The sequence below is a fragment of the Oryctolagus cuniculus genome, chromosome 5 (genome assembly GCF_051225735.1).
Source record: "Oryctolagus cuniculus isolate XC-2025 breed Fujian yellow rabbit chromosome 5, ASM5122573v1, whole genome shotgun sequence".
In the NCBI taxonomy this organism is placed as follows: domain Eukaryota; kingdom Metazoa; phylum Chordata; class Mammalia; order Lagomorpha; family Leporidae; genus Oryctolagus; species Oryctolagus cuniculus.
Window position 1 is genome coordinate 120,317,530 of NC_142871.1, and position 15,088 is coordinate 120,332,617.

The following is a 15,088-nucleotide window of genomic DNA, read 5'->3' on the forward strand; positions in this document are numbered from 1 at the left end:
TTTTCCCAGGCCATTAGCATGGAACTGGATAGCAAGTGGAGTAGCTGGGACATAAATTGACACCCATATGGGATCCTGGCATTGCAGGCAGGGGCCTTAACTGCTATACCACAACACTAGCCTCTAACTATTCTTGATAAAATTGCTCTTTACGAGGGAAGGCATTCAACACAGTGGTTAACATGCTATTAGGGACGCCTGCATCCTACCTTGGTAGCACCGCTGTCCAATGCAGCTTTCTGCTAATTGCATCCTGGGAAGCAGGAGATGATTGCTAAAATATTAGGTTCTTGCCACCCATGTGGGAGAATCATATTGAGTTCCAGGCCCCTGGGTTCAGCGCAATCCAGTCTTGGTTGTTGCAGGCATTTGAGTAGTGAACCAGTCGATAAGTGATCTTTCTGTGTGTGTGTGTGTGTGTGTTGTAGGGGGAGGAGGATGTGTCACACCACCTTTTAAATAAATAAATAATAGATGATTTAAAAAGACAATATTTATAAATGTACAATTCTCTTGCAGCTAACCCATGCCTCTTCTTTGATGAACGCACCAACTGTGAGATACAAGTAAAGCATCTTGGATGCAGCCACCCATCAGTTCAATTATTCTGCAAAGCTTATTGTAACTGTGACACTGAGATAAAATAGCTTTTTGTTTTTTGCAATGATACTGTGCCAGATGAGGAGATGTCTGTTGGATCATCTTTTCCTTATTTTACCTCAATAGCTTCAGATGAATTTCACTCCCTCTTATTTATGCTGAAGATCCCAATTTTTAATAATCGTTTATGGACATTAGTATATTTTCATCAGTGCCACCCACTCCTGTCCTGATACATATGAAGTAGCATTGTTTTAAAGTTTCTTTAAGGCTGGAATAAAGGGTTGAGTTTTCCACCTAATTGAAATTTAAATCACATAATTTAAAATTCCTAGGTTGACATAATCCAACTGATTGGTGGTGTGATTGCATCATCAGAAACCTATGCTTAAGCAGCATCTTACCGATTTTAACTCTCTTTTCTGCTTTTACCATTGTCTCCATCCTGATGTTTCTCTGAATAGCTAAATTCTTTAATTTTTGATTTTGTTTTTATTGTAAATTAATCATTAAAATCCACAAAGCAAACAAGGGTCCAGTCTCAATTTCCAGAATGAATATTACTTAATTGGAAGTTTAAATTTATCATGTTTCATTGTCTTGTCCATAGACATATTTGTATGGCAGGAAAGAATACTTTCTGACATTAATTTAGCCACATGCATAATTGGCATTGATTGCATTCAACATATAATGCTTCCACATAGCAAATATTGTCTCCCTCATTTTAAAAGAAATTATACATAGCTTAATATGAGAAATAAATAAGTCTTTGAAGACACACCAATCAATCATACATTATTGGTGCCAAATGAACATAAGTAAATTCTGTTTGGAAATTCAAGAAAGTCTCAAAAGTAGAATGAGGTGTAGTTTTTGAGTGAACAAGATTGCTATTGTGATCATTTCAAGGCAATGGAACAGTATAAATAAAGGCCTATGTGCTCAAGTACACTGAAACTTTAAGGGATATTAAAGGATCTGATGCGAGAGAAATGAAGTATAGAACTATTTAACAAGTTGAGATGAATTGGTTCCCTAATTGTATTTTTTTTAACTTTTATTTAATGAGCATAAATTTCCAAAGTACAGCTTATGGATTACAATGGCTTCCCCCACCCATAACTTCCCTCCCACCTGCAACCCTCCCCTTTCCCTCTCCCTCCCCCCTTCCATTCACATCAAGATTCATTTTCAATTCTCTTTATATACAGAAGATCAATGTAGCAGATATTAAGTAAAGATTTCACAGTTTGCACCCCCACAGAAACATAACGGGAAAAATACTGTTTGAATACTAGTTATAGCATTAAATCTCAATGTACAGCACACTAAGGACAAAGATCCTACATGAGGAGTAAGTGCACAGTGACTCCTGTTGTTGATTTAACAAATTGACACTCTTGTTTATGGCATCAGTAATCACCCTAGGCTCTTGTCATGAGTTGCCAAGGCTATGGAAGCCTTTTGAATTCACCGACTCTGCTCATATTTAGACAAGGCCATAGTCAAATTGGAAGTTCTCTCCTCCCTTCAGAGAAAGTGTCGCTCCCCCTCTTCATGGAGGAATGACACTAAACCCTGCCTAGGCTTCATATCTGAGTCACGGCACCATTATGTCGCTCCCCGTCTTTGTGGAGGAACGACACAGGACCCTGCGCTGTTCTTTTGTCTGCTCGGCCCTCCCTGGGTTTGCTGCTGGTTCTTCCCGGGTTGGCTACCGTCCCTCTACCTCTGTGGAAGGGCAGTTCCCCTGCCACTTTCCCCACTTCCGCAGGGGAGCGGCACACCGCCGGCCGGCTCTCTCGGGGGCTGCACAGGTGTTCCTCTTAGATGTTCCTGGTGCATGTTGTCTCTCTCCTCCTTTATAGTCCTCTTCCACCAATCCCAACTCTGCTACCCACACGCTGAGTACGCTGCTCTCCTGCAATCAGGAGCAGGTCCTGCTGTTTATTGGTTGAACTGGAGGCAACTGTGTAGAAGCTGTTTCCTCCTCTCCCAGCGCCATATTGTGGGAGAGCAGATGCATAGAATAAGTCTTAATTCCAGTAACAGTCTAGTCCAAGTTGCTCCCAGTTGCTCCCCACAGAAAGGTACCTCCTTCTTTGATGACCTGTTCTTTCCACTGGGATCTCACTCTCAGAGATCTTTCATTTAGTGGTTTTTTTTTTTTTTTTTTTTTTGGCCAGAGTATTTTGCCTTTCCATGCCTGTAATACTCTCATGGGCTTTTCAGCCAGATCCGCGTGCCTTAAGGGCTGATTCTGAGGCCAGAGTGCTGTTTAGGACATCTGCCATTCTATGGGTCTGCTGTGTATCTCCCTTCCCATGTTGGATCATTCTCTCACTTTTTTATTCTATCAGCTAGTATTTGCAAACACTAGTCTTGTTTATGTGATCCCTTTGGCTCTTAGTCCTTTCATTATGATCAATTGTGAATAGAAATTGATCACTGGTACTAGTGATATGGTATTGGTACATGCCACTTTGATGGGATTGAATTGGAATCCCCTGATATGTTTCTAACTCTACCGTTTGAGGTAAGTCAGCTTGAGCATGTCCCAAATTGCACATTTCTTCCCTCTCTTATTCCCACTCTTATATTTAACAGCAATCACTTTTCAGTTAAGTTTCAACACTTAAGAATAACTGTGTATTGATTACAGTATTCAACCAAAAGTATTAAGTAGAACAAACAAAAAAAAATACTAAGAGGGATAACGTATTAAGTTGTTCATCAACAGTCAGGGCAAGGGCTGATCAAGTCACTATTTCTCATAGTGTTCATTTCACTTTAACAGGTTTCCTGTTTGGTGCTCAGTTAGTTGTCACCAATCAGGGAGAACATATGATATTTGTCCCTTTGGGACTGACTTATTTCACTCATCATAATGTTTTCAAATTCCTAACAGGGATCACTTTTCAGTTAAAATTTAAACACCTAAGAATAATTGTGTGTTAATTACAGAGTTCAACCAATAGTACTAGAACAAAAAAAAACTAAAATGGATGACGTATTACATTGTACCTCAACCATCAGGACAAGAACTGATCAAGTCACTGTTTCTCACAGTGTCCATTTCACTTCAACAAGTTTCCCCTTTGGTGCTCAGTTAGTTGTCGCCGATCAGGGAGAACATATGATATTTGTCCCTTTGGGACTGGCTTAATTCATTGAGCATGATGTGTTCCAGATTCCTCCATCTTGTTGCAAATGACTGGGTTTCATTGTTTTTGATTGCTATATAGTATACTATAGAGTACATGTCCCATAATTTCTTTATCCAGTCTACTGTTGATGGGCATTTAGGTTGGTTCCAGGTCTTAGCTATTGTGAATTGAGCTGCAATAAATATTAATGTGCAGACAGCTTGTTTGTTTGCCAATTTAATTTCCTTTGGGTAGATTCCAAGGAGTGGGATGGCTGGGTTGAATAGTAGGGTTATATTCAGGTTTCTGAGAAATCTCCAGACTGACTTCCATAGTGGCTTAACCAGTTTGCATTCCCACCAACAGTGGGCTAGTGTCCCTTTTTCCCCACATCCTCTCCAGCATCTATCGTTGGTAGATTTCTGAATGTGAGCCATTCTAACTGGGGTGAGGTGAAACCTCATTGTGGTTTTGATTTGCATTTCCCTGATTGCTAGTGATCTTGAACATTTTTTCATGTGTCTGTTGGTCATTTGGATTTTCTCTTTTGTAAAATGTCTATTGAGGTCCTTGGCCCATCTCTTAAGTGGGTTATTGTTCTGATGTTGTGGAGTTTCTTGATTTCTTTTTAGATTCTGGTTTTCAACCCTTTATCTGTTGCACAGTATGAAAATATTATTTCCCATTCTGTCAGTTGCCTCTTCACTTTCCTGACTGTTTCTTTTGAAGTACAGAAACTTCTCAATTTGATGCAATCCCAAATGTTAATTTTGGTTTTTACTGCATGTGCTTCTGGTGTATTTTCCATGAAGTCTTTGCCGGTACCTATATCTTGTAGGGTTTTTCCAATGCTCTCTAGCAATTTGATGGTGTCGGGTTGTATTTAAGTCTTTAATCCATGTTGAGTGAATTTTTGTGTAAGGTTTAAGGTGGGGGTCTTGCTTCATGATTCTGCACGTGGAAATCCAGTTTTCCCAACACCATTTATTGAATAGACTGTCCTTGCTCCAGGGATTGTTTTTGGATCCTTGATCAAATATGAGTTGGCTGTAGATGTTTGGATTGGTTTCTGGTGTTTCAATTCTGTTCCGTTGGTCTATCCATCTGTTTCTGTACCAGTACCATGCTGTTTTGATAACAACTGCCCTGTAGTATGTCCTGAAATCCAGTATTGTGATGCCTCTGGCTTTGTTTTTGTTGTACAAGACTGCTTTAGCTATTCGAGGTCTCCTGTGTCTCCATATGAATTTCAGCATCATTTTTTCCAGATCTGAGAAGAAAATCTTCGGTATTATCATTGGTATTGCATTGAATGTATCAATTGCTTTTGGGAGAATGGACATTTTGATGATATTGATTCTTCCAATCCATGAGCATGGAAGATTTTTCCATTTCTTGGTATCCTCTTCTATTTCTTTCTTTAAGGTTTTGTAATTCTCATTTTAGAGATCTTTAACATCCTTGGTTACGTTTATTCCAAGGTATTTGATTGTTTTTGTAGCTACTGTGAACGGGATTGATCTTAGAAGTTCTTTCTCAGACATGGCATTGTCTGTGTATACCAAGGCTGTTGATTTTTGTGCATTGATTTTATATCCTGCTACTTTCCCAAACTCTTCTATGAGTTCCAATAGTCTCTTAGTAGAGTTCTTTGGGTCCCCTAAGTAAAGAATCATATCATTTGCAAAGAGGGATAGTTTGAGTTCTTCCTTCCCAATTTGTATCCCTTTAATTTCTTTTTCTTTTCTAATAGCTCTGGCTAGAACTTCCAGAACTATATTGAATAGCAGTGGTGAGTGTGGGCATCCCTGTCTGATACCAGATCTCAGTGGAAAAGCTTCCAACTTTTCCCCATTCAATAGGATGTTGGCCGTGGGTTTTTCATAGATTGCTTTGATTGTATTGAGGAATGTTCCTTCCAAACCCAGTTTGCTTAGAGTTTTCATCATGAAAGAGTGTTGTATTTTATCAAATGCTTTCTCTGTGTCTATTGAGATAATCATGTGATTTTTCTTCTGCAGTCTGTTAATGTGGTGTATCACATTGATTGTTTTGCGCACATTGGCCATCCCTGCATACCAGGGATAAATCCCACTTGGTCTGGGTGGATGATCTTTCTGATATGTTGTTGCATTCTATTGGCCAGAAGTTTATTGAGGATTTTTGCATCTATGTTCATCAAGGATATTGGTCTGTAATTCTCTTTCAATGCTGCATCTTTTTCTGGCTTCATAGAAAGAATTTGGGAGGATTGCCTCTTTTTTGATTGTTCTGAATAGTTTGAGAAGAATTACAGTTAGTTCTTCTTTAAATGTCTGGTAGAATTCAACAGTGAATCCATCTGGTCCTGGGCTTTTCTTTGTTGGGAGGGCCTTTATTACTGTTTCAATTTCTGTCTCAGTTATGGGTCTGTTTAGGTTTTCGATGTCTTCCTGGTTCAATTTAGGTAGGTTGCATGTGTCCAGGAATCTATCCATTCCTGATAAGTTTCCCTGTTTGCTGGCATACAGGTCCTTGTAGTAATTTCTGATGATTCTTTTTATTTCTGTGGTGTCTGTTGTTACATTTCCTTTTTCATCTCTGATTTTGATTTGCATCTTTTCTCTTCTTTGTTTAGTTAGTTGGGCCAATGGGGTGTCAATTTTGTTTTTTTTGTTTGTTTGTTTGTTTGTTTGTTTTCAAAAAACCAGCTCTTCGCTTGGCTGATTTTTTGTAATTTTTTTTTGGATTCAATCCTGTTGATTTCTTTTCCAATTTTAATTATTTCTCTTCTCCTACTAGATTTGGGTCTGGTTTGCTGCAGCTTTTCTAGATCCTTGAGATGCAGTGAAAGCTCATCTATTTGGTGCCTTTCCAATTTCTTGATGTAGGCACCTATTACTATAAACTTTCCTCTTAACACTGCTTTCTCTGTATCCCATAAGTTTTGGTATGTTGTGCTGTTATCCTCATTTACTTCCAGAAAATTTTTGATTTCTCGTTTAATTTCTTCTATGACCCATTGTTCATTCAGGAACATGTTGTTCAATCTCCATGTGTTTGCATATGCTCTAGGGTTTCCTTAGTTGCTAATTTCCAACTTCATTCCTTTATGGTCTTAGAAGCTGCATGGTATGATTCTAATTCTTTTGAATTTGCTGACACTTGCTTTATGGCCTAGTATGTGGTCAATCCTAGAGAAGGTTCCATGTACTGCTGAGAGGAATGTAAATGCTTTCTGTGTAGGATGAAAAGTTCTGTGGATATCTGTTAGATCCATTTGGGCTATAGTGTCGTTTAAATCTACTGTCTCCTTGTTGATCTTCTGTCCTGTTGATCTGTCTATTTCTGAGAGTGGAGTATTGAAGTCCCCCAGTACTATTGTATTGGGGTCTAAGTCTCCCTTTAAGTCTCTTAACAAATCTTTTAAGTAAGCCGGTGCCCTGTTATTAGGTCATATACATTGATAATTGTTATATCTTCCTGTTGAATTGATCCCTTAATCATTATATAGTGCCCCTCTTTGTCTCTCCTAACAGTTTTGTGGTAAAGTTTATGTTCAGGCCATTAACGTTAATGTGACTATTGATAAGTAGTGTCTTTGCCCTGTCATTTGCCAAAGATATTTTCTAATTTATGCTTTGAATTCCCTGTGATCTTTTGCTGTGAGGTTTCCTTCCTTTACCTTCTTTCATATTGATGACCGTGTTTCTGTGTTTCTGTGTGCAACACATCTTTAAGCATCTTTTGCAGGGCTGGATGAGCGGCAACAAATTCTTTCAATTTCTGTTTGCTATGAAAGGTCTTTATTTCACCTTCATTCACAAATGAGAGCTTAGCAGGATATAATATTCTGGGCTGGCAATTTTTCTCTCTTACTACCTGGGCTATGTCTCGCCATTCCCTCCTATCTTGTAGGGTTTCTGATGAGAAGTCAGCTGTGAGTCTAATTGGAGATCCTCTGAGAGTAATCTGACGTTTCTCTTTTGCAAATTTTAGCATCTTTTCTTAATGTTTCACTGTGGAGAGTTTAATTACAACGTGTCGTGGTGAGGATCTCTTTTGGTCGTGTTTATTAGGGGTTCTATGAGCTTCCTGTACTAGGATGTCTCTGTCCTTCTCCAAACCTGGGAAATTTTCTGCTAATATCTCACTAAAAAGGCCTTCTAATCCTTTCTCCCTCTCCATGCCTTCAGGAACTCCCAGAACCCGAATGTTGGGTTTTTTAATAGTATCCTGAAGATTCCCGACAATATTTTTTAGATTTCTAAATTCCTGTTCTTTTCTTTGGTTTGACTGTATATTTTCCTGTGCTCTATCTTCTAAGTCTGATATTCTCTCTTCTGCTTCACCCATTCTGTTTTTAAGGCTCTCTAATGTGTTTGTCATTTGATCTATTGAATTCTTCATTTCATTATGATTTCTTGTCACTATCGCAGTTTCATGTTCTACTAGTTGTTTCATTTCATTTTGATTCCTCCTTATTATTACATTTTCATGAGAGAGATTTTCTATCTTGTCCATTAAGGATTTCTGTAGTTCGAGAATTTGTTTTTGAGAACTTCTTAATGTTCTTATCAATTTTTTGAGATCTGCTTCTTGCATTTCTTCTAACTCATCATCTTCATAATCTTGAATTGGGGTGTCTATTTCATTTGGGGGCGTCATAGTGTCTTCCTTGTTCTTGTTACCTCGGCTTTTGCGCTTGTTGTTTGGCATATTGGAGATATTCTTTGGGTTTTTTTGGTGTGGTTTTTTTCTCATTATACTGTGACTCTAGATTAAGAGGACTGTCTGCCATTGATGGATCCTTAGAGGCTGTGATGGGTGTGGCCAGAGAGCTCTGTTTAGTTCTTCAGGGTTAAGGGTGTGCCAAAGGTGATTTACCCTGATTGTTCTCTTGCTCGCTCTCTCTCTCTTTTTTCTTTTCTTTTCTTTTTTTTTTTTTTTTTTTTTTTTTTTTTTTGACTCAGTTGGGAAGTAATCCCATACAGCTGAGTGGAATTGAGAGTAGTTGATGTATGAAATCTGGCCCCTGTGGGTATTTGCTTACTACTGGGACCACACAAAGAGTTTATGCAGCCCTCAGTGTTTTCTCAGATTTCACCACAGTCTCTCACCAAGTTGCCCAGGTTACCGAGTTTGTGTACTTGATGAGTTCTCTCGCCTCCAACCTCAGTTTTTCACAGTCTCAGTTGGTTTGCTCCACAGTTTCCTTAGGTGTTAACCTTCTGTTATTTCTCCCCACCAGAGACAGGTTTTTCTGCTTGGCTAATGAGGGGCACCTGCTTTACATATGCAAAATGGTGCACGCCCACTTTACTTATATAAAATGGCACCTGCCCTTTGTCTTGCTTGGCTTTGTAAAGTGAGTGGAGAGAGAGGCTAATGTTCATGCCAGTTCCCCTTATTTATTCGATTTTTCCTCTCCTCCAGCCAGCCTGGTGAACTTTCCCCAGTGGGGTTTCAGGCCTCGTTCTCTGCAGGCTCTTTCTGCCTTTCCCCACCAATGTCTCGGGTTACCGAGAGAGTTTTTTGTCTCACCTCCCCTTCCAGCGCTGGCATGCAAACCCTGCGGCTCTGGCGCCTCCGGCTCGGCTTCCACGGGGCGGGCAACCTTGCTCTCCCCGTAGGTCCTCCGAGTCACAGCCACTAGATCCGGAAGAGTTTCCTATGCAATTTTTTCCTGATCCTTTTTCTGAGGCTACTGTAACTCCACTTTTATTTATTTTTTTTCTTTTTTTTTAAACTTTTATTTAATGAATATAAATTTCCAAAGTACAGAATATGGATTACAATGGCTTCCCCCCCATAACGTCCCTCCCACCCGCAACCCTCCCCTTTCCCACTCCCTCTCCCCTTCCATTCACATCAAGATTCATTTTTGATTCTCTTTATATACAGAAGATCAGTTTAGCATTTAGCATACATTAAGTAAAGATTTCAACAGTTTGCTGCCACACAGAAACATAAAGTGAAAAATACTGTTTGAGTACTAGTTATAGCATTAAATCTCAATGTACAGCACACTAAGGACAAAGATCCTACATGAGGAGTAAGTGCACAGTGACTCCTGTTGTTGACTTAACAAATTGACACTCTTGTTTATGGCCTCAGTAATCACCCTAGGCTCTTGTCATGAGCTGACAAGGCTATGGAAGCCCCCTGAGTTCACTGACTCTGATCATTTTTAGACAAGGCCATGGTCAAAGTGGAGGTTCTCTCCTCCCTTCAGAGAAAGGTACCTCCTTCTTTGATGACCCATTCTTTCCACTGGGATCTCACTCACGGAGATCTTTCATTTAGGTGTTTTTTTTTTTTCCCCCAGAGTGTCTTGGCTTTCCATGCCTGAAATACTCTCATGGGCTTTTCAGCCGGATCTGCATGCCTTAACGGCTGATTCTGAGGCCAGTGTAACTCCACTTTTATTAAACTATCTTTTCCCGGACTATTGGTGCACACCCTCACTATTCCGCCATCTTCTCTACTCCCCTAATTGTATTTTTACATTAATTTACTCATTTCAGTTAAACATTTACAAAAAAAATCATGAACTTTTCAAAAGAAAGCTATGCCTCCCACGTCTACATCATAAAATGGTACCTGTTCCAGATTCAAAAATTCTGTTTTTCTCCAAATTATAAAAGTTCATTTGAGAATCATGTTCTCTTTGTGTGAAGCCATGTCCTTCCATTTGATCCCATGTGTATCACATCCATGTAAACCTGTCAAGATCATTCTAAATTTTTATTTTAATTGCATATATTAGAATATGGTAGAATTTATTGTAGGAGGCAAGAGGAACTTTTATACGCCCCTCCCCCAAAGTTTTTCTAGAATAAACTGACAAAACAAATTAAATAGGAGAGAAAATGTAGAAATTTATTAACCTGCAAATGGGAAAAAATAATCACACACAGGGGAAAATCATAGAGGCACAATTACCCATTAAGAGCAACTTAAATCAGAAACGCATATATCCTTTATTCTATATGAGATGATGAGAATAGGGAGTTTCAGGGTAACAGTAAATGATTTTTAGGGGAACTCAATGAATTTGGAGAACACACAATGGCCTACTGCAAAGTCAATTTGGCTCACAAACACACAATGGATTATCAATGATTTCATATTTGGGATATCATTTTCTGAGTGCAAATACTTTTTTAAACTTTTTTAATAATATAAGAGAACAGATTTTATGTAAACCATTGGTAGAGATCCAAGAAGACAATCATACTTCCCTCACTCCCTTGCTCCCTTCACTCTCTTAATCAGTTTTTGGATATAATTTTAATCTACTCTGTGTTCATAGGCTTAATTCAACCACTAATCATAATATTCAGCAAGTAAAAAGTCAGAAGACCACAGTAACACAAGAGATTAAACACAAGCTAAAAATGACAATCATATCTCAAAGTGACCATTTAATTCCTACACATTTTTTTGTATTCCATATTAGCTGCCACATTTCAGAGAAAATATATATTTGTGTTTTTTGAGTCTGTCTTCCATAATGGTTGTTCTGGTTTACATTCAGGTCTAAGTAGATTAGAGTAACTTTTTCCCACATCCTCTCTAGCTTTTATTGTTGTTTGATGTTTTGATGATAGTCATTCTTACTGGGATTAGGTGAAATCTCACTGTGGTTTTTCTTGGCATTTCCCTGATGAATGGTGATCCTGAGCATTTATTCATGTGTCTGTTGGGCATTTGAAATTCATTATTTGAAAAATACCTATTCATGTCCTTTGCCTATTTTTTGACTGGATTGTTTGTTTATTGTTGTTGGGTTTCGTGAGCCCTTTAAAGATTCTGAATATTAATCCTTTGTCAGGTACCTAGTTTGCAAATATTTTCTCTATGTCCTTTGGCTCTCCCTTTGTTGAGTGTTTCCTTTACAGTGCAGATGCTTCTTAGTTTGATGCAATCCCATTTGGTTTTTTTTTTTTTTTTTTTTTTTTTTTTTTTTTTTTTTTTTTTTTTAATTACTTGTGCTTCTGGGGTCTTCAAGATGTTTTCCTACACCAGTATCTGGCAGAATTTCCCTGATATTTTCCTCTTATAATTTGTTAGTATCAGATAATAGATTTAGATCCTTGATCCATTTTGAGTTGAGTTTTTATTCTGATGCATTGGTCTACATGGCTATTTTTGTGCCAGTAACGGGCTGTTTTGATGATAACTGCCCTGTAGTATGTCTTCAAATCTGGCTTTGTGATGCCTCCAGCTTTGTTTTTTTTTTTTTTTTTTTTTTGGCATAAGATTACTTTAACAATTTGGGGTCTCTTGTATTTCCATATCAATTTTAGCAACAATTACTTTCTAGATCTGAGAAGAATATCCTTGGTATTTTGACTGGGATTCCATTGAATATGTAAATGGCTTTTGGTAGTATGGACATTTTGATTATATTAATTCTTCCAATCCATGAACATGAAAGATTTTCTCATTTTTTGTGTCTTCTTATATTTCTTTCTTTAATAATAATGTTTTATAGTTTTAATTGTAGTGATCTTTCACCTCCTTATTTACATATATCTCAAGGTATTTAAATATTTTATAGCTATGGTGAATTGTACTGATCTTACAACTTCTTTCTCAGCCATTGCCTTGTCTGTTGACTTTTGTTTGTTGACTGTATATTCTGCAACTTTACCAAACTCTCTTATGAGTTCCAATAGTCTCATAGTAGAGTCTTTTGGTTCCCTTATATATAGGACCATGTCATCTGCAAACAGGGATAATTTGACTTCCCACTTTCCAATTTGTATTCTTGTATTTCCTTTTCTTGCCTAATGGCTCTGGCTAAAACTTTCAGAACTACATTGAATAGCAGTGATAAAAATGGGCATCCTTGTCTCATTCTGAATCTTAGTGGAAATGATTTTAGCTTTTCCCAATTCAGTATGATGCTGGCTGTGAATCTGCCATATATTGCCTTGATTGTGTTGAGGAGCATTCCTTTTATACCCAATTTGCTTACGGTTTTTATGATGAAAGGATGTTGTCTTTTATCAAATGCATTCTCTGCATCTATTGAAATAATCATATGGTTTTTATTCTTCTATTTGTTACTATGATGTATCATATTTATTGATTTCTGTATGTTGAACCATCCTTGCATATCAGGAGTAAATCTCACTTGGTTATGGTGAATGATCTTTGCTTTGTGTTTTTAGATTTGACTAGCTACATTATCTTTTCAGTAATTGTTATCAACACTGCCATAAAGAATATTAATGTAAAGAGAACAATAATTCATCCTTGGGACACCATATTTGGGATGGTAACTTAAAGTTTAAATTAATTGCAATAAAGCTAATTAACATAGTAATAATTTACTCCTATAAAATTAAATATATTGCAATCAGAAATCAGCTCATTTCTTTATTATCAGGTATTGCGACTTGTCTTAGCTAACAAAGTTAGCACTTAATTTTGTAGTTATTAAATAACAGCCCTAACTTCTTAGATTTTTATACTAGATAGCCACATAGTTCTACAGTTTACTGTAATATATTTGGCCAAATAAATTCTCATACACTACAACATGTCTTTTATAGCCATAAACTTACTATTACTCAAAACCAGATTCTAATTACATTTTTTGTACATTGTGGGCCAGTAAGCAAATTCATAGATTTCTTGTGAGTGAAAGAGGGAGGTGCAAGGATAAATCTGTGTTAAGTAAAATTCAAGCAAGCAAGTCATAAAGTCATAAATTTGAATTCTAAAATTTTAAATGATATGTTGGCTTATTTCTTAACACAAAATAGATTGTGAAATACTAAAGTACCCTTATCCCCAAATCTTAGTACACTGAGTCCATGAAGAGTACTTTGTAGGGGCTGGTGCTTGGCTTAGTGGGTAAAAGCCACCGTCTGTAGTGCCAGCATCCCATATGGCCGCCGATTTGATTCCAGGCTTCTCCACTTCCAATCCAGTTCTCTGCTATGGCCTGGGAAGGCAGTGGAAGATGATCCAAGCCCTCAGACCTCTGCACCAACATAGGAAACCCAGAAGAAGCTCCTGGCTCCTGGCTTAGGATTGGCACAGCTCCGACCATTGCAGCCAACTGGGGAGTGAACCAGCAGATGGAAGACCTCTCTCTCTCATTCTCTCTCTGCTCCTCCTACTCTCTCTGTGTAACTCTGACTTTCAAATAAAAAAGAAAGAAAAGTACTTTGTAATGAGGAAGGAGAGTACACACTCATGTATACCTTTCTGCTATTATTTCAGTGACATTCAGACTCACAACCATTGTTTGGGAAATCATCACAAAGATCACTTTATATTACAGAGTTGAAAAACTGTTATTTACCTTGCAGCATCTTTCTGCATTAATAATTAACCATGCCTCTTTTTAAAAATTTTCTGAATGTGGAATAAATGTTAACCAATGGTTTTAAAGCAGAAACAACATCCAATTTCAGTCTGTCACATAAAAGCAGTAAATAAATTATTTCTAAGTGCATAAAACTCGTCTAAAGGCTTAGAGGAAATCATTGGTGCCACTCAGCTGTGTGAATTCAGTATACAGTGTTTACTGGCCCAGTAATTTTGAGCAATTTGGTTTGTCTTTGGGTTATCTTTTTCTTTTGTCTTCTATAACCCAGAGATAATTTTAATATCTATTTTATAGGTTTATCCTAAGTATTAAATGAGATAATATGAAAAATGATTAGAGAAATGTAGTATTTCAAATGTGCTTCATAAACATTAGCTATTTTGATACAGTTAGGAATAAACTGAATATACCATGAAATCTATCCATCTGAGCACTGCACATGAACAGCTACTGTTGTGCAGCATTGGTGGGACCAAAAATTTCTTAGACGATCTGTATAAACCCCTTTAATAATATCAAGTCATGGTATAAATGAACATGTTCTTTGATCCATCAGTTTCTCATGAAGCCATGTATTAACTATAATACCAACATTCAAAAACATGTCTCTAGAAAAAGAGAGAAACACAAAGAGAAAGCTCCTATCCTTTGATTTATTCCCCATATGCCCATAATGGCTAGGGCTAGTCTGCGGCTAAAGCCAGAACCAGGAACTCAATCCAATTCTTTCTTGTAGGATGTAGAAACTCAACCACCTCTGCCTTCCAGGATGTACATTCACAGGAAGCTGGAGTCAGGAGCCAGAGATGGAAACTGAATCCAGTCATACTGATATGGGACACAGGTGTCTTAAATGCTAGGCCAAATATCCACTCCTTTATAGATATTTACTAGTTACTTTGGTCTTATTTATGACAGAAAAATCAAAAGTAAAAACATAGCTACATGGAGGAATGGCTAAGCAAATTATGAATAATGCATAATATGGAATACTATGCAGGTGGTCAGA

The 15,088-nt window shown here is 37.6% G+C and overlaps 1 protein-coding gene across 5 annotated transcripts in view; it reads left to right on the forward strand.

Annotated features, from left to right (window-relative positions):
• CRISP1 (cysteine rich secretory protein 1) overlaps positions 1-1,576 on the forward strand; it is a 43,278-nt gene extending 41,702 nt beyond the window's left edge. For 2 of the 5 annotated variants that reach the window (XM_089332365.1, XM_089332366.1), the window contains one exon: positions 520-1,575. In XM_089332365.1, coding sequence (XP_089188491.1) covers positions 520-647 — 128 coding nt within the window. In that variant the 3' untranslated portion in view covers positions 648-1,575. Of the gene's footprint in view, positions 1-519 lie in introns of all 5 variants that reach the window. The other 3 variants (XM_089332367.1, XM_089332364.1, XM_008263035.4) reach the window with 2 other exon arrangements.
• Positions 1,577-15,088: the final 13,512 nt, after the last annotated feature.